The 23,435-nt window shown below is 39.0% G+C and overlaps 1 protein-coding gene across 2 annotated transcripts in view; it reads right to left on the reverse strand.

Annotated features, from left to right (window-relative positions):
- add3a (adducin 3 (gamma) a) overlaps positions 1–23,435 on the reverse strand; it is a 118,424-nt gene that overhangs the window by 8,351 nt on the left and 86,638 nt on the right. For both annotated transcript variants that reach the window (XM_088635851.1, XM_088635853.1), the window contains exons 3-10: positions 18,924–19,062; positions 16,552–16,703; positions 15,409–15,489; positions 11,215–11,364; positions 10,592–10,735; positions 9,971–10,069; positions 8,212–8,385; positions 4,557–4,817 (exon numbers count right to left, since the gene is read on the reverse strand). In XM_088635851.1, the coding sequence (XP_088491977.1) occupies positions 4,557–4,817; positions 8,212–8,385; positions 9,971–10,069; positions 10,592–10,735; positions 11,215–11,364; positions 15,409–15,489; positions 16,552–16,703; positions 18,924–19,062 (1,200 nt within the window). The remainder of the gene's footprint in view (positions 1–4,556; positions 4,818–8,211; positions 8,386–9,970; positions 10,070–10,591; positions 10,736–11,214; positions 11,365–15,408; positions 15,490–16,551; positions 16,704–18,923; positions 19,063–23,435) is intronic.

Consider the following 23,435-nt stretch of genomic DNA (forward strand, 5'->3'; position numbering starts at 1 on the left):
TGAGGTGCCTCAAGCGATGGGGGATGCCAACACATGTGTTGGTGAACTTCTACCGCTGCACTATCGAGAGCGTCCTCACCAACGGGATCACCGTGTGGTATGGCAACACCTCTTCGCGAGAAAGAAAGGCACTGCAGAGAATGGTCAATATGGCCCAGAAGATCATCGGCTGCGGTCTCACCGAGATTAAACAGCTCTATGAGGACCGCTGCCGTGGTAGAATTCTGGCCATCACAGAGGACAGTCACCACCCCGGGCATGAGCTCTTCACCCCACTGCCCTCAGGCAAGAGATATAAGAGCATACGGACACTTACCACTAGATTCTTCAATAGCTTCTATCCACAAGCAGTGAGACTGGCGAACACATTTAGCCATCCCCCTCGGACCACACCTACACCATCTACCTCATTGTAATTTATTAATTGTACGTCTCCAGTCATTGTTTACACGTCTGTATTGTTTACAGTCAAACTGTCTGCATGTTTACTTGCACATTGTCTATTGTTTGTTTGTACATTGTCTTGATGCACTGTTTGCACTTTGTTTTGTTTTTTACACTTGTTTTATAATCGAGAGACTTTCTGTAAGTAAGAATTCCATTGTACCAGTACCGGTTACATATGGCAATAAAGTTCAAGTTCAAGTTCAAGTTCAAGTAATGGAGACTTTTTGAATAGCTGGGGAGCAGATAGTGGATTTTACCTTGACAGTGTAAAATCTGCTGTCAGAAACTGTCTTATGTTTATAAGAAAAATGTTTATGGAAAAAAGGAGGGTAACGAGAACAGATCTGCCTTCTGTATATGGTATACCTGAACAATACAGTTACTATCTGCAAGGAGCTAATTTCGGAAACTGAAGAAGGCATGATGGGACACCAGTTTAAAAGGCAACAACTACATCTTCACTATCAATTTAACAGACCGGGACTGAAGTAGTCATACAATTGTTATGCATTATAGTAATCAACTGTTTCAGATGTCAAATGCTTCAGAGAGGATGACGTAAATAAGGTGGCCAATAACATTTTTTTTATAATGTGGTTCCAGGAGCTACCTCCAGATGGCAGTCAAGCGTAACAGGTCCCTTAAGAGCCTACAAGGCAGCTGTAAATCAGAGCCTTTTGCTTATCAAAGCAGACACTAGAAATTACATTTATCTCCTGTGTTGACAGTTTAAAACTCAAGTCACAAAAACAACAATCATCCAGAATCATTCACAGTTTACTCATTTAAAAAAATGAACATACAAATGTAAAGATGAGATTAAGGATGACAACTATTTGTAGAAAACCTACAAAAAATAAATGAAACATAAAACTGGGTTTCAGGGTAGCTACATGGTTATTAAATTGATAATAACTACAGTGATGTGAAAGAGAAAATACAGCCCCTTACGATTCAATGGTTTTACACATCAAGATATACAGTATCTGACCTTCACCTAGTCCTCACCAAGTCCTAACAGTAGATAAATCTAACCTCCTGTGACAGATAACACACACCAGTTTTGCTTTGTCAGTATTTTTTAAACAAAAAATCATTTTGTACACACTAAGTAGCCTTGTGTAAAAAAGTAAGTGCACCCCGTGATTCAGTAACGTGTGGAACACCTTTAGCAGCAATAACTTGAAGCAATTGTTTTCTTTTAAAAGTTTATCAGTCTCTCACGTCAACTGGGATAATTTCTGGCCCAGTCCTCCGCACAAAACTGGTTCAACTCGGTGAGGTTTGAGGGCATTCGTTCATGCACAGCTCTCTTTAGGCCCTGCCGCAGCATCTCAACTGGGTTGAGGTCTGGACTTTGACTTGGCCATCCCACAATCCTGATTCTTTTCGTTTTCAGCCATTCAGCCACAGATTTACTGATGTGTGTTGGATCATTGTCCTTTGCACAATCTGCTTTCAGTCAAGCTTTTAGCTGCTGGATTCCACTGTGATCTCATCTGTCAAGAGGATATCGTTCCAGAAGCCTCGTGGTTCATTCGGATGCTCTTTTGCACACCTAAGCCGTGCGGCAATGTTCTTTTATTTTTTTGAGAGAAGGAGATTATTCCCGTCTACCTTTCCACAAAAGCCATTCTTGTTCAGTCTTTTCCTCATGGTAGAATCATGAAGTCTAACTTTTATACTTTATTACAGGTATTTACAGGCCTGTAGATCCCTTGATGTACAGTGCCGTGAAAAAGTATTTGCCCCCTTCCTGATTTCCTCTATCATTGCATATTTGTCACCCTGGATGTTTCAGACCTTTAGACAAAATCTCATATTAGATAAAGGGAAACTGGGTGAACAAATAACACTTTAATATGATATCATTTATTTAATAAATAAAAGTTATTCAACACCTATATCCCCTGTGTGAAAAAGAACACTTAATAACTGATTGTGCCACCTTTAGCTGCAATGACAGCAACAAATTGCTTCCTAGAATTCCTAACACATTGCTGTGGAGGAATTTTAGCCCACTCTTCCTCACAGAACTGCTTTAATTCAGAAACATTGGTAGGTCTTCAAGCATGAACCGTTCGTTTCGGGTCCTGCTACAGCATCTCTATTGGGTTTAGGTCTGGACTTTGACTAGGCCACTCCAAAACTTTAATTTTTCTTCTTTTCAGCTATTCTGATGTGGACTTGCTTTTGTGTTTTAGATTATTGTCTTGCTGCATGACCCAACTACATCTCAGCTTCAGCTCAAGGACAGATGACTGGACATTCTCCTTAAAATGTTTCTGATAAAGAGCAGATTTCATGGTTCCTTTAATTATGGCAAGTCGCCCAGGTCCTGAGGCGGCAAAGCATCCCCACACCATCATACTACCACCACATTGTTTGGCTGTTGGTATGATGTTCTTACTGTGGAATGCTGTGTTTGCTTTACGCCAGCATAATGGGACCCATGTCATCCAAAAAGTTACACTTTTGACTCACCTGTCCATAGAACATTCTCCCAAAAGGCTTGGGGATCATCCAGGTGCTTTTTGGCATATGAGAGACAAGCATTTATGATCTTCTTGGTTAGCAGTGGTTTCCGCCTTGCTACTCTCCCATGAAGCCCATTTTTGCCCAGTCTCTTTCTGATTGTAGAGTCATGAACACTGACCTTAGCTGAGGCAAGAGAAGCCGCAGTTCTTTGGATATTTTTTAGGATTCTTTTTGACTTCCTGGATGATTTTATGCTGTGCCCTTGGAGAAATTTTGGCAGGTCGTCCACTCCTAGGAAGATTTACTACTGTTCCAAGTGTTCTCCTTTTGGAGATTATGGCTCTCACTGTGGTTCAGTGGAGTCCCAGAGCCTTATAAATGGATTTGTAATCTTTCCTGACTGATAGATATCAACAGCTTTTTTCTGATCTCTTCAGGAATTTGCTTTGATCGTGGCACAATGTGCTTGTTGAATCTTTGTACTGGCAACTTGACTCTGATGGTAAGGGTCAAAATAAGTGAGGTAAATATTAAGCAGGTCTGGCTGTAATCAAGCCTGGGTGTGTTCAATTATCTGACTCTAAATTATCCCTTTAATTGGGTTGATTTCCTTTTTCACACAGTGCCAGTTGGTGTTGGATAAAATTATTAATAAATGAAAAATTAAATAAATGAAATAAGTAAAAAGAAAGTGTTCTTTGTTCCCTCAGTTCCCTTTATCTTATATTAGATTTTGGTTGAAGACCTGAAAACATTCAGTGTCAAAAATATGCAATAATAGAGGAAATCAGGATTTCATTTTTCTCACCGTGGAATGATAGCTTTTTTATTGTTTGGAAATGAATTTATAACTGATGATCAGCAATGATTCTTTCTCTGAGACCGTCTTTTGACCTAGACATGAAGTGTCACCACAAATCTGAATACCCCAGACCAGACAGACACAGTTTCTGATTTTATATACAGGTGGAAGCACTTCCCGATAATCAACTTATCATGTGCATACGTTTAGCAGAACTCGATTCTAATTACATTCTTAAATTACTGTATGTGGAAGAAGTAAAAGTGGACTTTTTACAGAAGGCTTCTGAATGTCAGCTGATTTTTGTTTTTAATAAATAATAAAGTAAAAATTGTGTTATCTGTCACAAGAGGTTAGATTTATCTACTGTTGGGACTTGGTGAGGTCTAGGTGAAGGTCAGAAATGTCTTAATATGTACAACAACAGAATCTTAAGAATACTTTCTTTTTCACATCAGTGTAGGTCTGACAAACAGGCTAGACAGCAACAGCATTTTTGGATGGGGAGGGAAAAGGAAGTTAAAATGCCAACAGGAATATCAAAAGTAAAAAAAATCAAACAAATCATTTTGGCTACTTTCCAAACAGAGAGGCAAATTTTCAGGATAATTTAGAAACTACAATTGATGTTTGTTAACTCCTTAAAGGGCCAGTTTCACAACAGTAACACCCTGCAGAACAAGTTGTTGAGCTGGGGTGAGCTCGCAATGCCCTCAGGTTATCGGCACAGCTGGACTTTCAGGGTAGCCGCGTCAATATTTCCCATAAAAATTCTCATGACTAGGTCTGCAGAAGTGTACCACAATAGGAAACGATGTGAGCAACTCACCGTCGTCTTGGTCCTGGGACTGCTCTCTCCGTTCTGCGATGCCTCTGGTACGTTCACCTTCATGTAGGTGTTGGGCGAGTTCAGCCACCTGGTCTTCTCGCGCTGCTGTCGCTGGGCCAGGTATTTGAAAGGGGAGCGCAGCATGGCGTCATCGTCGTCAAACATGAAGGCCGTAACCGTGGCGGGGATCTCCACTTCACTCTTGTGTCGGGGTTTGTCTCTGACAATCGGGTGCCTGTAGGCATAGCCCGTCCTGTAGCCCTGGCAACCATGGGGAAAAGGCAAGGTGTTGAAAAATGGTGTTGTCATTTCTGGTTTGTTTGGTGGGAGCTACTTCCTTGAGGTGTACTGAAAATATAAAGCTTTGTTTGCAGAAACAACAGAACAGAAAACATTTTAAGAGCATGGAGCTGTGCATGACATAAAGAAAATGTCATTATTATTGTCACTTAGAAAAGCTTATATTTCCTAATATCACTGTAACAAAAATATTATTGCTTATTTAGCATTATTATAACAACATTTTTTATTTAATAATATTAGTGAAAGTAAGATTACTGTTTAACTATATTAATTTAAAAAAAAACAGCACCAAAGACAGAGAATATAGGTTTGAACAAGAGCCAGGTTTTATGAATGATCCTCCATCATCCAGGTGGATGCTGCATATTGGTGGTGGTGGAGGGGAGTCCCCATTAAACACTTTGAGTAGAGTGCCCAGAAAAGCGCTTTATAAGTGTAAGCAATGATTAATTATTAGAATAATAATTTGGGCTTATGGGATTCTGAATCAGCAAATAGGAGAGACATAAGTGTCTTGTCCTTGATAAACATATTATTGAGTAGCATACAGAGATATTGTGTGATTTTTGAGAGTAGAAAATTCACCGAAATTGTTGTTGTTTATGTAGAATACATAGCTCTGTAAAACCCATTAAGTAAATTTAACATTTAATTTGAGCTCATATTCACAAAGGTTTACGTTTTGGCACAAATCATACATTAATAAAGTGAAGCCAGAGTAAAGCATTACAAAGATATTCTTAAAGAAGATTTGATATTCTCTTACACATTACATATTAAACATGAGCTTTGGTTTTGAACACAAAACCAAAAACAAAACCTTTGCGTTTAACCAAAAGCAGACTCAAGTGGCATTACCACACATTCATGATATATATATATATGAGTAGTAGTGTATAACAAAACTCATTAGGTTTAGAGTGAGTGGAAATGTAAAAAAATTTTTTTAAAAGATATGCAGACTTCCAGTACATCTGAATCCACTCAGTATTCACTTCACTTGCATATGAATGTGGGCTGTATTAAATGTGCAGTAATGGCAGAAACTCCGTAATCTGAGGATGAACACCTGCTTTTCTCGGTGGCTCTGACCAAAGCCTTAACAACAATTCTCAAGACAGTTTTCCAAATAAACTTCTTTCAGTCTGAAAGAGTGAATGCAATTTCCAGATCCTAAAGTTATTTCACTCAGGCCTTCTCAGGAAACTGAATGATGTGTCGGTTGTGGGATTTGGCAAAGCATGCTATATAGTTAATTCAGGCATTTGATAAAGTGCTTCAGTAATACGAGTACCATTATTCCATTAATTTATAAAGCCTAAGAAGCTTTCATGTTTTGTTGACAAAGACCACTACTAAAGAATACATACATCAATCTTGGCAGTCCTTACAACACCTGAATAAGAAATAATTTTAAGAGTGTTATACCAAGAGTATCCCACTGGAATATTATGCTTTTAATCCCACTATTTTGTTCCTGTCTAGGAAACCTAAGGAAGACCGCCTGGAAGCAGATTTTGCTCCTGCTGTAGTAGCCTTGCCTCAGCCTTGCCTCAGGCTGAAAAACAGTTTTCTAACTGCTCAATCAGGAATAAAAATAAATCCTGGTAAAAATACCTCCATAAAATTCTCTTTTTGTCAAACACATTATATGGTGGAATGGTCTAAAAATCCTTTGAATTTTTTTCCAGTTACACAAATGAAATAGTAGGTTCCATTATTAACAATTACACCCTTTCTAAAGTAGCAAAGGAATAATGAAGATTAGTAAAGGAAGTTAAGAAATCCTCATCTTGCTACAGAAGTGAATTGGTTAATAAGGTGGGATAAGCAATAAAGACTTCACATTTTCAGATCCTTGTTACTGTTGAAACTGAACTTTCTTTCCTTCACTTTGCAATCATTCCAGTATTTTCAGAGACTCAAGACTCCATGCCTGTCTCAGGCAGGTGTTAAAAACAAAGATGTCCCATACCTATGGTATTGATTTCACAGGGTTTTTTTTCAGAAATTATATACACAAATTGCATACAAATTCCAACAACAAAACACTGTCTTGATGATTGCTTCCTGAGAATTTCACAATAATAAAAAACATGAAACGGATATGGCATTCATGGACCGCATTGTGCACTAAATAGCGGCCTGCAGGAGGCCTGTGTTTTACAGGCTAAAAATAGACAAGACACCTGTACCACTAACTAAACACATGCTATTACTTCTCCAGTCTGTTGGAGCTGATTAAACAGTTGCTGTCAAATGCAAAACTGTGGCAAGTCGAAATCAACAGAAAAGAAGCAAAAAAAATCACAACCGCAGATTCAATTCCCTACAAGACGTCTTAAATGAAAGCCAACTGGTTAGCCAGAAAATTCTGAATGCCGAGACGAACACCAGAGTATCAGGAAACTGCACTGAAGGCCAGAAAGGCACCAGATGTAGAGCCAATAATAGTACCCTGACCTCTAGTGAAGAGCAGATGATATAACTTAGTTATATAACCTAGAAAGAGGCTGAGGCCTCACACAGTGGTGTCAACAAATCCACCCTACACTGTAGGCCAAGATGCTTGGGCTTTCAAATGTTTGTTCTCCGCTGACAAAAGTGTCTGCCTGCAGCCCTGTGTAAAAGCTTCTACCAACAGGCTTAAACACACAAACCCAATCATGCGCACCAGCTGGCTAGCCTGAAAATGCAAAAGTAGCCCCAGTGCAGTAAATAAATGCTAAACTAAGTGTGACACATATTGCTTGAGAGCAGTAATCGACACTGCTCACTCCATGTAAACTTTTTTTCTACACGAGGTGCCTTTACTAGCTGGCAGAAAGGGAATTCTTGGAAAGAGGAACATGGCTTGTGGAGGATGGTGCCTGTCCTAGTCCACATCTGTAACCACCACCAGTCAGGACACGAATGCTTGCCTGCAAACACACAGACTTTTCTCCATCGGTTCCGAAAATCAATTTGTCTGACAAGAGCATGTTCGTAATCATTCCACAAGTGTGCCAAACAGTGCCCCGTATAAAATGAATGCTCAAACTGGGGGGTGGGGGGGGGGGGGGGGGGGGGCAGACTAGCTCTGTTGGTAGAGCATGTGACTCAATCTCAGGGTAGTGGGTTTGTGTCCCACGTCAGGGGCCAGGTTCTCCAAGTTGGAGGCTGGGCACAAGACTAACAACCCTGTCCTGCAAAAGAAAATGTTACAGAAACAACAACAGGATGTTGCTGCCCCTACATGTCGGAAGTAGGGGCAGCATAGCGTGCATAACGTGCAAACATCCATCCATCAGTTTGCAGGGGTACCGATTCAGGCCGATTCTGGCACATTAAGATCAGCGGTTGAATTACTTACAAGATTGTCCAACATCCTCATGAGGGACTCAAACTCCAGTTCACCCAATTTCCATTTAATCTGAGAACCCATGTTCACACCGGCCACCGCCACCCCTTGTGTCACGGGCTTGTACTTCTCCAGGTCAAGCACTATCAGGTTGTCTACTCCGCCTGCACATGACAGTGCATTTACCTAAAAAAACACCCAAAAAGAAAGACCTGACGGCATTGAATATCATCTCGACCGTGGGTCAGTTTGCCATAGTGAAACAACACGGTTAAGTTTATTTTTAGAAATGAAATAGGCTTTGAGTGGATTATTGTTTTTTTCCTTCTCCTGGCACAGATTCAGACATGGATTGTTTGATGCTTATTAAATGACTGCACCCACTTGTTGCCCATTCCCTCCGTATTCGCAAGCAAAACAATTATTCACTCAAATCCCAGATGTACGGAGCTCTGAGTCCCAGCAAAGCAAGTTATTAAAAGTGATTTATGATATCCCAACAAAACACTGTTATGAAACCAAGTGGCATTGCATGCAAAGCCTCTGGCGAGAAGATTTTTTTTTTATGTGCAATGGTTTCAAAAAGAGCATCTCGAACATTACCAAATGTGTTGGACTATGGCTAAGGTTACATCAAGATTTTGCCTCACCCGCACACTACAAACTACAAAGTCAGACTTTGTGGATTGCTTTTGTTTAGAACTGGCCACCGAATACTGGGTTGGGAATTTAGGACTGATGGCTATACACCCAAGTTAGCGCTGGACAACTAGGGCATGACTAAATGAAATATAAAAAAAAACAATATTTGAAAACAAACAAACAAACAAACAAAAAAACATCTGTATTGTTCAGTAAGGACTGAAGTGAAAACCCAAACATGCTGACCCAGATGGAACCACTGAGGAAGACTAACAACATCCAGACATTTTCACCTTCCGTCCTTCATTGCAAACCCCCCAAGCAATGTACTTGACACAGAACTACCCCGGGTGAAAAAATAAAGTGCTGGTACAAAGTGTTCTGACCTGTGCCATTGGGAATGTTATTCTAGACTTTCAAGTCTTTGGTTACAATTTGTTTAAACAGATGCTTAGCAGATCACTGTTCGAATTCTGGTGGGACATGGTTTGAAGTACAAACTTGACAGGAAGCACTTTTGAAATCTTTTCTAAGATCAAACAGTTATTTTTTAACAGCAGATATTTTGCTCATGTGTTCTTAATGAATTAACTTTTGCTAAATTGTACTTTTAAGTCTAATATTTGCCACTGCAAATTAAAAAGACCCTTTCTGTAACAACACATCTGACCTCATGGTTTGAAATATATAGCCAACTCCTTCTGCACTTTTTTTATACAGAATATTAAAAAAAAACAATGTGTGATATTTGATCAATTCTGCATAAGAACGTTTTTAATATAAATAATGGGTGAAAGGTAGGATTGTGGTCAGTGCTACAATTTCTATCTGGATAACCTTATGTGTGGAGACTGCATGTTCCTTTTTGTATGAGTGGGTACACTCCAAGGGCACTGTTTTTTCCTCCCCAGTCCAAGGACATGCTGTTCACTTAAGACATTCAGTACAGCTCCCTTCTCTTATGTGTGTGCAAGTGTGTCCTGAGATGGACTGGCCTGTCGGATTACGGTTTGTCATTGTGATCCACTGACAAGGAAGTGCAAATATCAAATTCCACTGGTCTCCGAGCCACTTCAGTATCAAATACTTCAAACAACTTCAGGTCTGTCGCAACAAGCTGAAATCTTACCTGGATTTCGCATGCCATCTGGGCACAGTAAATGTAATGAAAGGCCTCTTCTATCGTTTCCCCAAGAGCCACAACACCATGGTTTCTCAGGACTAGAACCTAGAAAATCGATTTTCAAGAACAGAAGAGTCTTATATAGTACATATGAGAATGAAGTCTTCATGCCTTCTTTATTAAACTTAATTGAATAATCTGAAAAATTGAAAGGGAAGTGCTTCCATCTTTGGCTAATGGCTTGTGCCAAACAAAGATGAATCAGCATTCTTTTTTTAAACCCACCATGGAATTGGCACAATACTCTTTCTGCTCAGATATCATCTGTCATATGGAATAATGGACAAAAAAAGGCCCCCTTTTGCCCATATTCAAAATGTTCTTATTTCAATTTTCTACGAATAACAAAATATATACTACTGGAAATGGTCTCCAAAATAATTTGAAATAATACATCACAATTTCTCAGACATTTATAATACTGTCTTCCAGATTAGGCTTAGGATCACTGTGACCATGTACTGAATTAGACTAGTTATTGAAAATGGACAGACAACAAAAAAGATGTGTTAACGCAATGTGATGAACCAGACACTGCTACTTAAAAAAAATAGGAATGAATGCTACCTTGGTTGAAGGACCAAGGGCTTTCTGGAGCTCAATCCTTTCTTCCTGATCATCAAGAGACCCCTGGTAATTGTAATAGGCAATATCTCCGAGAATCAGGGCCTCTTGAGAGATGGGGAGAATTCCACATTTCATAGAGGAGACCTGCATTTTTGGATACAGAGAGAGGTGTTATATGTCCAGGCATACTGAGAGATAGGGGGGCTTCTGGTTTGATTGTTTAGATTACAGCACAAGGGGGATTATAAAACACTTAGATGGTTATACTATAAGATCATCTACTGGATTTGGTATTAGTCAATACATTTGTTACCATAAATATATGCATTGAATTTAAGTTCTAGAACTACATTCCCACTTAAAAAATTGTTTCAAAAAGCTGAAAAATCAGATGCAAGAATGCTTACAATATAACTGAGAACACTGAACATGGCATTTTTGTTAGATTCCTGAGCCTAGTGTAGCTAGTCCTGAAATAATATAAGAGCACAGCTTATTTTTTTTCCCCTACTGCTAACCATTTACAATGTCAAAGGCATTCTGTGAAGCTGCCTTAACAAACCCTTCTCTTCCTGAAACAGACATGGCTGTCCGGTTCAGTGTTGAGTACATTGGAGACTCACGGCAGCAGCTGCAGGTGTGTGGATGTGAATAATACATCTGGCGTCTGGTCGCATGGAGTAGATAGCTGCATGTGGACTAAAGCCAGCATGGTCGATGCTCAGGTTGGTGGTGCCCTGGTCTACAACCTCCCCGATGATGTTCACTTTCACCTGGAGATGAAGCAAGGACACATGTGGCAATGGTCTCTGCACAGTAAGAAAACAAACTGCGAACCTTTTCAAACAGAATTAACAGTGAAAACATTGGGCTATTTCCTTCCAGCGCAGATGTATTTTAATAGAATGTGCCAACACTGTGAGCACAATTATATAGTGTATTGTAAATACAAGGAATAAATGATCAAATTATATTGTGGAGATGGATATGCATACTGTAAGCCTTCCAAAATTAAGCTAGATGCTGTGATAAGTTACAGTGTAATAAAAATGGCAAGCTTCCATGTGCTGTGCTGGACATACAATGTTAAAGGTCTGTGCAAAGCCAAACGTTGAAGTAAAACCACGAAACCTGAAATGTTATACATTTTAGATATGACCAAAACCAGGATTTCATAATTTAATAGTGTAGAATGGAAAAAATACATGGGGAAAAAGGAAAGTATAATTTAATCAAAGCTTTTGTCCAGCAGACATAACTGTCTTTTATTTACGATCTAATTGCCCTTGACTTTCTAGTGATTCTTGTGTAACTCCATCCATCTCACCAGGGGGTGTTGTTATTGGGGCTGGGCTGTGTCACCCATCAATATAGAAACCAATGCTTGTCTGACACCTGATACAAAACATCCCAAACCATAGTAAAGCAAAGCAAATGCATGGTATAAGCATGGTGAAACCAGGGAGGTGGGACAGCAAACATACCAAGTTCCATCAGTAACCTTTCTTAAGGATTTAACCAAACACACAGGGATACTGCTGTGTGCATTTTAACACTGCGAAAGACCCTCAGCACAGAACATGACATGAATGGAAATGGTTTCTTTATATGATGCCCACTTTTACCTGGAGACGAGGCAAGGACAAATGTAGCAATAGATAGCAGTTGGCAAATTATTTTTCAATGATGACAGCAACGGTATCATTATAATCTTTATGGCAGCAGGTGTCTTTAAAAAGGGGTGCACTTTTTTAATCTTCCTGGCGATTTACATCGTAAGGGGCTCCTGGACTGATTTCTCCAGTTAATTTAGCTCCTAAAGCTTTAACATAGCACACATACTATTAGAATCTACTAGACACTAATGCCAACGTTAATAAATACTGGCTCAAAAAGCCACTAAATCACAACCTTCGTTTCTTTTAGTTATGGTCAACTGTCTAACACAGAAATGGTCGCCATGTTTTTATGACTGTTACACCGTCAACACAGCTGGTATTGATTACTGCACAATCTACTCCAAACCACTCCAATGAAGTCATTTCCTAATGTGGGGTTTTATAATGACAGGTTACAACAAACTCTGCAGGCTAGCTAAATATACTAGAAGTACGAAGGAAAGTTAAAATGAAACCTGAGAAACTACTTTATTTTTATTTTTTTGGGAGGGGAGTGAAATGGAACTCTGACAATTTGTCTGACATATGAAAGCCATTCTACATTGATCTTCATGTGGAATGTCTCCAGCTCTGGGGCCTCGTGCTTCAACTTTCTTTTTTCAGATGAAATTTAAGGGCTAGTTTTAAGGTTCAAATATTACAAATTGTCCTTAGTCTGAATTGAGAATGACTTCGATTCATCTACAAGTGGTTATCCTCCAGGTAAAAGAAGATGGAGGGTAGTGTAGCATAATAGGTAAGTGGTGTGAATTCATATTCTCTCTACAGACACTTGGTGTGGCTTGAGCAAGTTGCTTTACCCCAGCTCCTCCAGCTCACCCAGCTGTATAAATGGGGACCAGTGTTTGCTGGGAATAGGCTCAGGGATGAACCAAGGTCCCATCCAGGCAGGAGTCACGTGCTCATTATTTGCTTAGCGCCATGGTAACCAGGATAAACTCTGGATCAATGGACTGTTGTGGCTCAAATAAGTGTCTTTACCCAGGAAATCAAACACTATGTGGCTGACTGTCAAGAGAATCTTTTAACAAAAAAATTAAAAAGCTTTAGAGGAACAATCCAGAATAATGGAAAACTGCACCAAATCATACCACAACATTAGGATGCAATAAAATTATTTGCATGAACAGGAACATGAAATGGAATGGAAATTAAATCCTAATAATAATAATAATAATAATAATAATAATAATAATAATAATAATAATAATAATAAGTTCCTGGTCTCTTTTCCTTGTAGTCAAATTGTATTCAATATATTACTCTAGTTTACTAAGACAATTAAACTGTCACTGCCCAACAAACACCACAGATTTTCTTTTGGAGTATGAACAGAAAATTGTGACTATATTATACATACAGTTTCCCCACTATGGTAGGAAAAGATAGGAGATCCTGATTATATAATGTACTGCTAATTTAATTAAACATCATATTACACACATGCAAAAGTGAAGCATATAATAAATAAAGGAACAACCTTAATGCTTCACAAGCAGTGATGAGTTCCCCTAGTCAATGAGACAGCCTCTGGAAATGACTCTTTTCCAGCAGATGGAGAACTGGGAATCTATTTAAACTTTTCTTCAAAATATAACATGTACAAAAAAATAATTTCCGAATTTAATCCGTGTTCATATATTTTTGTAGTTAGAGGAATGTAGCCTTGTGAAATAGGGTGCTAACATCTGCTTTCATAAAAAATAATAGAAGTTGCCAGCAGGGAAACAGCAGGGATTTCTACTAATCAGGCTGCAAAAAACGAAAAGTAAAATAAAACGTATTGCTGAACACTGGTTCATTTGCAGCGTTCACAGGTACACAGTTTACACACATAAGTCCTTTCCCTGTCAAAGTCTGTAAACTGAGTTAATTAACTAAACCCCAATGTCCAAGACCATTGCATCTGTCTTTTAAACAGCACTAAGACACTGTCTAAAGTGATTGAATGCCTCTGGCTGAATTAGCATCTACTTAGTCTCATTCTTTTCAAGTGAAACCAAAGGCACCTATCAGCCTCATAGCTCAGTTAATATTAGAACACCTACTGCAAATACTGCAAGATTAAACTTCCACTGCACTATACTGCATGCACAGTGCCTGTGTTCCACATGTGTTCCTGTTCACTAAGTACCACAGATGTGAGGGTTAGGAGTCTGTAAAAAAGTTTCAAATGGTAAACAAACTCAAATGGCTTCCAGAAGTTAAATTCATTTCATGCATTAAGAAAGCAGAAAAACTCTGCTTAGTACTATGTTGAAGAAGATTGAATGGTACTGACCATTTCTGATCTCTGTCCAAAGTGGACACTTTTCAAAAACATTTCCCCATTCTAAGACAAAAGCTGCAGGACTTCAAAAAAGCACAATTTGTCAACACATTGGATTTCTTTTAATCTAATAGTGCTTCATGCGTTAAGCTAAACTGCTGATTAACTGGAACGCAAACACTCAAGAGTCTCCGGCACAGCTTTCAGCAGGTGTGGTAAAGTACTGCCAGGAATGAGTAAGTTAAGACGTATCTCTGTCATGGTAGCCAAACCCTTTATGTTATTGGAAGCTGATATACATAATTTTCACACTGATAACCTGATCAGGCTCAATTTTCTTACTATAGAATTCATTTGTCTTGTATTTCACCATTACATCAATGGAAACTGAAAGATCAATTTTTACAATCTACATCACACATCAACTTGCTCATGCTGGTCAGCAAACAGATCCACACTATGACTATTTTGATTGGCCACTAAGTAACACTCACCTACTGTATAACACAGATTCCCAGCCATAACTGGATTTTGATTTTGCACAGCAGGATTAAAAATATTATCTACAAACCAGTGTAAGTACACTGTACACATACAGAACAATGAATGTCAACACACTATTAACCCCATTCGTATTTTGCCACTGCTCAAGACTACTCTAAAAACAGGTACATTTGAAACTTTGAAAGTTGAAACTGAAACTTAACTTGCTTATAATAAGATAACAGATCTGAGTTTTAATCTTAGCTTTATGCAGCTCAAATACGACTATCATCTGTATTAAGACAACGTGATGATTCTGATGCAATCTTTTAAGCAAAGGGATATATAAAACCAGGTCACAATTAGCCAATAATTACTGTACTTACCAAGTTTGAGGCTGTGGTTTCAGCAAAGGACAAGCCCCTGGGAATAATAAGAATATGGTCTTGTTCTTTGCTGACCCGAACCTGAGAGAGACCAAGAGAAAAACATATTTTGGTGCAATGGATACAGGATACATTGTTTTTAACAAACAACAATCACATGCTTGTGTTTTATATGTGAAAATCCTAAGATAAGCTTACTTGAAACAGTAAAGCTGCTAAAACATAAAAGTTAAGCCACAGTAAAATGTGGCCACCCTTGAGACTAAGAAAAATATTAATATATCTTAAAAAGCTGTTTAAAGAGTTAGTAAAAACAATGGCTGTTAAACAAAAATAATGGAAATGACTAACAACGAACCAGATGTACCAGGAAGGAAAACGCGTTTGTATATACAGTGCCCCATTGATAGAAGATCTATTCAAGGAAACATACAGTTACTGTAGATGACACACCCTTAAAATGTCATAAGAATCCTTAAGGAGCATTGTGGTTGCATGAACATGGTAAGGTTAGACTGCAAAATGTTCAGAGAATAGTTTGCATTTGTTCCCACAGAACTCTAAACCAGCTCTCTGCTGCAATTATTCACGACATCACTGTAGATGGTAATATTTTAAACAAATCCACAAGTATGGACAATAATTAAAAACAAACTGCAACTCTGCTATTGCACACATAACCTAAAAAAACAAATGGACTTAACAGAAGACCGTTTTAAAATAACAAACTGTATACCTTTAGAAATCTATGCATATACATAATATAAAGCCATTTTCATGTTCTTCATTTGACTTAAATGTGTCTCAAAACTGAGCCTACATTAGAATGGATAAAAAAATCGCTTGAGCAATTTTCAACAGGGTTCAGTAAGAAAGACAGACAGAACATCATCTTATCTAGGCTTTTAGAGCCCAGTACCAGGTTTGAGCAGCTGATCTTACAATGCAGGTAGTCACTAGAAAATTAGTGAAGCTCTTCTTTTTGCCAGGCAGAGAACCTCATGGAAATTGTCAAACTATCGTACATGTACCACAGAAAGCTCCAGGGAATCATTCCTGAATCACCACATTCACTGTCATCTTTCCAAATCCCAGAGCGACCCAACGAGTGTCAGGCCAGCGTGGAGTAACGGCTGTACGTACTGTAATGTAGGAGCTGGCAAAGTGTGCCCAGCTGAAGAGGTCGACAAGCCTGTACAAGCTGGCCAGCTTACATCGGGTCTGTTTCTCCCCTTTCACGAATGAAGAAGATTCTACCGCTTGTAGGTCATTGATGGGCGTGACCATCCCAAGGCCTGGAAGAAACCGAAGGAAAATCAGAGCAGAAAAAACACAAAACACCAAATGAATGTGTAAATGAACAGCTGTCATCTACATATGTAAATATTTGAACTACACAGAGCCCAGATCAAACAGTGGTTACCCATGCTACTGTTTCACCTCTGCAGTACCCCGTAGTCCCATGTAGTCTTGAAGACAAACAATTCCCTGAGGGGGTCTCACATTCCCTCACTGACACCATCCATGAAAAGGTTAAATAAATACTAAATTGTATAAGATTCTCATTCGGTGTATGTTTGTTTTGGCATTTGCTTTACACTGTCAAATAAGCCACTGAACACCTCAGAAGTCTCAAACCTGATGGAATAAAAATGCCGTAACTATTATTTCTCTGCAAACTTGATGTTCATTTACACATACAGTATGTAAAGTTTAAATTTTTTCCTGTTGCAATGAGAAGGACTTAGATCGACTAGACTACATCTAGAGAAATAAAAGAAAAACACCAGCCACCTTTTCCAGAAAGTATGTACATACTTCCTCTTAATCCAAGGGAACCACAAGGTCCAGATGGTGTTAGTTACATGTTAAGAGCTGAGCACTGCCAACACAAAGCCCGCAGGTGTGCCTGAGACATCTGACTTGTCAGGAGACATACAATAAAGTGATGTCAAGAAGGTACTCTGTGCTCAGCTTTTAACACCCCACCTTATAACAAGGTCATGAGATTAATAGGGATAAGTAAATTGATAACATTAATATACATTTTATTTTTGGTAATCATGTGCATATACTTTCATTCTATTAAAACAAAAACACGCTCTGTGTTCAACCCAGAGTGTTCGAGAGATGTATCTCAACACACTCACATTAAGTAAATCTCAGAGTGTAAAAGTCAATATTTTGGTTACATATACTTGTGAGGCTATAACTGGATGAAGTTTGTGACCATTTCAGCTCTCCCTCCTTTTTGTGTAATTGTCTGAGATGCTTTGCTGCTTTGATTTGAGGGTTGGAGACTCTGGAGACTGGTTTAGCAAGTTTAAGATGATTACAAACATACACTGCTTCAGCAATAAAAAAGGAAAACTAGTTTTGCTATTGTTGTCCCAATACTTTGGGAGGACACTGCAAATCTGACAATAGAAGGTCTAGAAGGTATATTTTGTGTGGTGTGAGAGCACATACCTGAGGCTACCCAAAATATATAAAAAAATTTCAAAGCCCAGTACATTAGGGATTGTCGGGAGCAGAAATATCTTCTTACTAGTGTCACCTGTCTTTGCAGTAGAGTCAATCCAATTTCAAAATTCACTTGGTGACACACTGGGTATGTGCATTTCTGTGTAGGAAACAACCAAACAAAGCTAATGCTTTTTTCCTGCATAATCACTTGATAAAGCAAATGGAATTCACAAAAGTTAATTTGCAGTTTAGAATCTGCAGGTTCTGTTTAGCACTCATTTGGATGTCCTGTGCTCCAACAGACAAAGCACTGACACTTATTTCAGCCTGACTGAGCAGCTTGTTCTATAGCATCAGCATTTTACTCAGGCCACCAGGCTCTCTGGAATCCAATTACATTGCTGAATTCCACACAGAAAACAAATCAATTGTTCATTAAAACATCTGCAAAAAATGCATTATGCAGTGTATCTATTACAAAGATCCAGGCATATTCAATCCTACTGCAGGATGAAGGTCTCATCAATGAGGAAAATGGTCATAGGCTTGCTGGCAGGTAAAGGCTCCATAATGGTACATCACCAGTATTCTGCCAAGGGGTCTACCAAGTGGGATACCCAGTCACCAATATATAGCTATTTGTATGTATGTGTATGTGTACAAAATGAACAAAATTCCATTCTGATCAAAATCCAAAAGCTAATTGATATGAGGCATGCCACAACATACTACATTTACTTTTAAATGATTTGTCAAGTGGTCAGTTGTTTGAATAGTTCCAACACAATAAACTATTAAATAAATTACAAACCCAGCATGGTAGGAGAAACGTACACATTAAATGGAGAGGGGATTTCCAAACCTGGTATATACTAAAAAACGGATGTGGCCAGTGCTGTTTATTAACAGATATCTTGTTCAAAGACACTTTTATCTGTTGGGAGGAAAACAATGCTTGTGAAACCTTAGTGACTCAGCCTGTGTGAAGCTCCCAGCAGCTCTGCATGTGCTCAGCGCTGCTCACCTGGGTCACACACACTGGCACTTACTGAGGGGAGACGTGGAGAAGCCTGCGATGGAGCTCGCCATGAAGAAGTCTGCTATCTGCCGCAAAGCCAGGAGCCCTGTGGGGTTGTTTCCTTTTCTCAGCTGCTCCTGGATGAGCCCCTCCAGCTCGTCTTTGAAGGCCTGGAGAGGAAGCCGAGAAGCGCAACAGATTAAAACCTGTTTTCTTGGCGTCACAGCCCTTCTGAGTCAGAGGGATTCACTCACCGCGGAGACATGGTGTCAGATGGTTTTAATCCCTGCCCTGACATAGCCTTCACCATCCGTCTTTCCCACACCTCGCCTACAGCAGCTTAGAGTACTTTATGAACAGCTACATTGTGATGAGACCTTTACTAGGTAAAATATAACCACCAGTGGCTCCTCACACTAAAGAGAACATTAGCCTGTGCCTTCAGAAATGCCTCCCTGTAATTCAATAATCCAAACACTGACACAAGAGGATACAGTAATCCAGGATAATGAAGTGCCAGGTCACTTAAAATTAGCCATGCTCATTTAATTATATTGGCAAAGTGACATTTTATGCCCTAATCTTAGCTGCACTGTCTAAACAATTTGTGTAAGAATTTCCTTTTGGTTTTCCTGCTCATTTGGCTGCTTTTGTCCTTGATCAATCTTAGAGTCCCATCAGTATCACCTCAAACAACAGGCTCACAAGCTTTGCAGGCTTTATGGAATAAACTAGGTTCTATTGTATAATGTGGGGGATCTGGGGTTGGTAATTTAGAGGATTTATAGCTTGGAGAATTTGCTCAGTTGTTTATCTTGCTGTAAGATTCCCCTTGTAAAACCTCAACAAAAAGATTTGAACTAAGAAAACTTGTCAAAAACTGTCCTAGGTCACTCAGGTTCAGTCAAAACTGTGCTTCAGCGCTTCCAGACTGTTATCTGGAACAGTCTTACGCACTTTAACTAAAAGGTTTTTTGAGAGTTTCCCTTTGCTTTAATATATGTAGCATTTAGATCTGCAACATCTATTCATTAAGACTATTACTGTCTCGTTGGATCTGCAGTACACCTTTTTGAAAAAGGACTCAAATAAGTTTAATTTTGCACCCCTTTGATCATACGCTGTAACGGCGCAACATATATCACAGCCTTTCAGTGTGAAGAATTATCAGGAATCCTGTTGACAGCATTAAAAGTGTACAAGCAATATTAATAATTTAGCAGTTCTGATGACGATACCTACAGTATAATCTTTCTAGGCTAGAACAATTTGTGTGGGAGTCTTGCCCCAAACGAAAGGTGTGTGTCTTAGCAGTTGTTTACTCATATACATCCATCTCTTATTGAAATAAAGTACTTTAACAGATGTGACAAACTGAATTTCACCAGTTCATCTAGCTATGTTTGGAAAACACACATCATCAGATCCTCTAATTCTATCTCGCTCTCTGGTAGAGACTCTCTTAATGCAAAACATCAAAGAGTCCTGCGTAGGTGTAGCCATTACATACTCATGTTCTACTGCTCCAACTGCTACATACAACACAGCTGATAACACTTTTTCACCTCACATCTTTATTGACTAACTTTCTAGACTGTTAATTTATTAGGGGTGGGGTGAGAATCACTATTTCTTAAACGGTTTTATGGCACACCAGGGAGAGACTGTTTTTCTTTTTCTGTTTGAATCAATCCTCACACTTGCACGGCCCTCAGCCCTCCACCCTTTGTGTTCTTATACTTTGCTTCCTCCCATTGAGCTGTACTGCAGCCTCTTCCACAGCCGAGAACCTTGCAGAAATAAATGCAGAATTATGCATTATATCCCTCAACATGCTGGAATCCACGAATATATTATTCCCATTCATTCTATTAGACATAATAAATGAAAATGAAAATAAAACACTGCATGAAAAACATTTTCTACTAATACTACCAATATTAATGAAATTACTGGTATCAAGTGTCTTAATTTAAAGATAGCCACGAATCCAGCATCAATACTGCAAGCCCTTGAACTAAAATGTTGCTCAATACTTGGGAGTCCCATGCACCCATTATTGCAAAGTGTACTGGCAAACCAGAGACTAACCTGTCCTATTCTGGAAAAAGACATAAGGCAAGACTCTCCAACATTCACCAGCCCATCGAAGGCTAGAGAAAATGGGCCATTTGGAATAAGTTATATCATCTATCTGTCATATCTTTGTTAAGTTTTTTTTTTATTCTAACCAATAAAAGTACAACCCTATGACAACTTTTAAAGCAAGGATACTTAACATTCCATCATTATTTATTATCTGCTCTCTTTCTAATTGCTGCTAATGGTCTTTTTATGGTTACTTTAAGCTTAACTCACAAGATCTGACCTCAGTATTGTCGGTTTCTGTCATTTTAAACCCCTCGACCCCCGCCTTTGTATCTTTCATGTGAATTTCAATCTGGGTTGCACATCTTTTCTAGGTACCTGTCAGTTTATGCCCACAAAAAACAGTTAAATGAAACGCAAGATTTTTAACATTACTCTGCTCACTGTGCAGCACGTTATAGACAAGGTCAAACATTCCCCTACATTCACAACTGTTGCCATGGAGATCTACTGTGGCCCAAACCTTTGCAATTGCTCTCAGCTGTGGAGGTACACCAAAGGTTTCCTCATCCCCTAAGAGCTATTTCACAACCGTTTACTGCATTATCAGTTCTCCGATAGGCAGGACTAGCTGCTTTGATACGCAGGTTTAGAAGACATGGCATGAAATAACATGGCTCCTTCTTCTATTACATGTTGCCTATCATCCACACCCAATAACAGCTGTGTAAATAAACACAAACAATCTGCTGGGGGTAATCCACATGCTGTCAGCATACAAATGTATCTGTTAATCTCCATGGACAGTCTTTTGGAAATTGCATTTTTTCAGAATGCAGAAGAGTCTATGCATTGCAAACAGATTAGATTTGGTCTGATTTTATTCACGGGATGGAGAAAGATTATACTACACATGCAGGCCAGGGAAATATGTAATGGCTTGATGTTTCTAAAACCAATGCTGAGGGAAAATGCCTAAAAGAATACATCTGAAGCACATAAAACCCAATGCAAGCATTTTTTGCAAAAGTAGCTGTTGATGGCTTAGGTTTTTGTAATCGATTCTATCATAGATAGATCTGATGGCTGAAAGGCAAGTTACTGTAGAACATGTTTTAACATTCTTTGCATACAACAAGGCATTTCTAACTAAAGAACAAACCAGTCTTTTTCTAGACTGTCATTCAAGCGATGACTTTAAAATTGCACTTTAAAAGTCACTCCCTTCTTTCAGAAAGAAATGTTATCAAAAGAGCACTGACAGACTATGTAAACCTGCTCCTCTTGAGAAAGTAATGCTTACTTTTGTTGATGGCAGAAACAAGTGTTTAATTTAGAGGAAAATCTAATATGATTATGGTTTATTTCAAAGGACATCCTCCTAATGCTCCTATACATCACTTGGTCAAAATACCCAGCCACTGTATACTCAGTTAAACATCAAAATCTTCAGAAGTGAATATAATACCCAAGCTAAGGAACCACAAGAAACAAAAAACAACTAATGGATGGCAAGGTCACTTACTTTAGAGGATAATGCCCCCAGCAGGGCTCATTAATGCTTATTAACCTTTAAAATTGCTTAATGCATCAATACATTATGAAGAGCTTCAATTAGGCTACTTTTAACTGTGACAGGAAACAGATTTTCTGAGACTACACGCAGGCCTCTCAGCTATGGAATAAAATCCATGACTTGCTTAATGAGAAAATGGCTTGGGAGACAGAATTTAAAGAAACCATAAAACTAAAGCAAATTTCAAAGAATCTCCCAAAATCCAATTTAAAACCCATTTCATTTAAATGCAAACAGGTAGAGAAGTGCAAAAACTGCTTCAACAGTTGAATTAAAGAAGAACGTTAAGCAGGCTAGACTGTGCAAGTAAGCCCAGAGTCTAATTTAGCCAGGACACTAGGGTTAACAACTCTGTACTGTTACTAACAGCACCATGGGATACCTAACCATCAAGTAGTCCGGACCTCGATTTCAAGTATAATCTAAAGGATGGCTCATGCTACATTACAGTTACTCCATTCACCATTCAGGGATTTGAAAATTCTGGTCAGAGAAAAGAGCATCACCTACTGGTTCACCAACACCACTTTCAGCACCTAGATGTGTTTCCTTACAGTTTTGATCTTAGTACCAACCAGAGGTAAGCTTTGGTGATCTGATAAGATAAGATCACTTTATTGGCCATATACAATTTCTTGTATTAGGAATTTGTCTTTTCGCATACGCCGACTTTCTCTCCATGAGACACACAGACAGGGAGAGGAGCTTGGGGTCAGAGCGGAGGGGGCAGCTGGGGATAAGGGCCTTGCTCTTTGGGGCCCAACATAGAAGGATTCCTCTGCCGGCTGCGGGATACGAATCGGCAACCTTCCAGCCACTGTGGCCCAGATCCTTAGCCACAGACCCACTGCACCACACTGAACTGATCTGATGAGCTCT

The sequence above is a fragment of the Lepisosteus platostomus genome, chromosome 6 (genome assembly GCF_059453375.1).
Source record: "Lepisosteus platostomus isolate fLepPlt1 chromosome 6, fLepPlt1.hap1, whole genome shotgun sequence".
Lineage (NCBI taxonomy): Eukaryota > Metazoa > Chordata > Actinopteri > Semionotiformes > Lepisosteidae > Lepisosteus > Lepisosteus platostomus.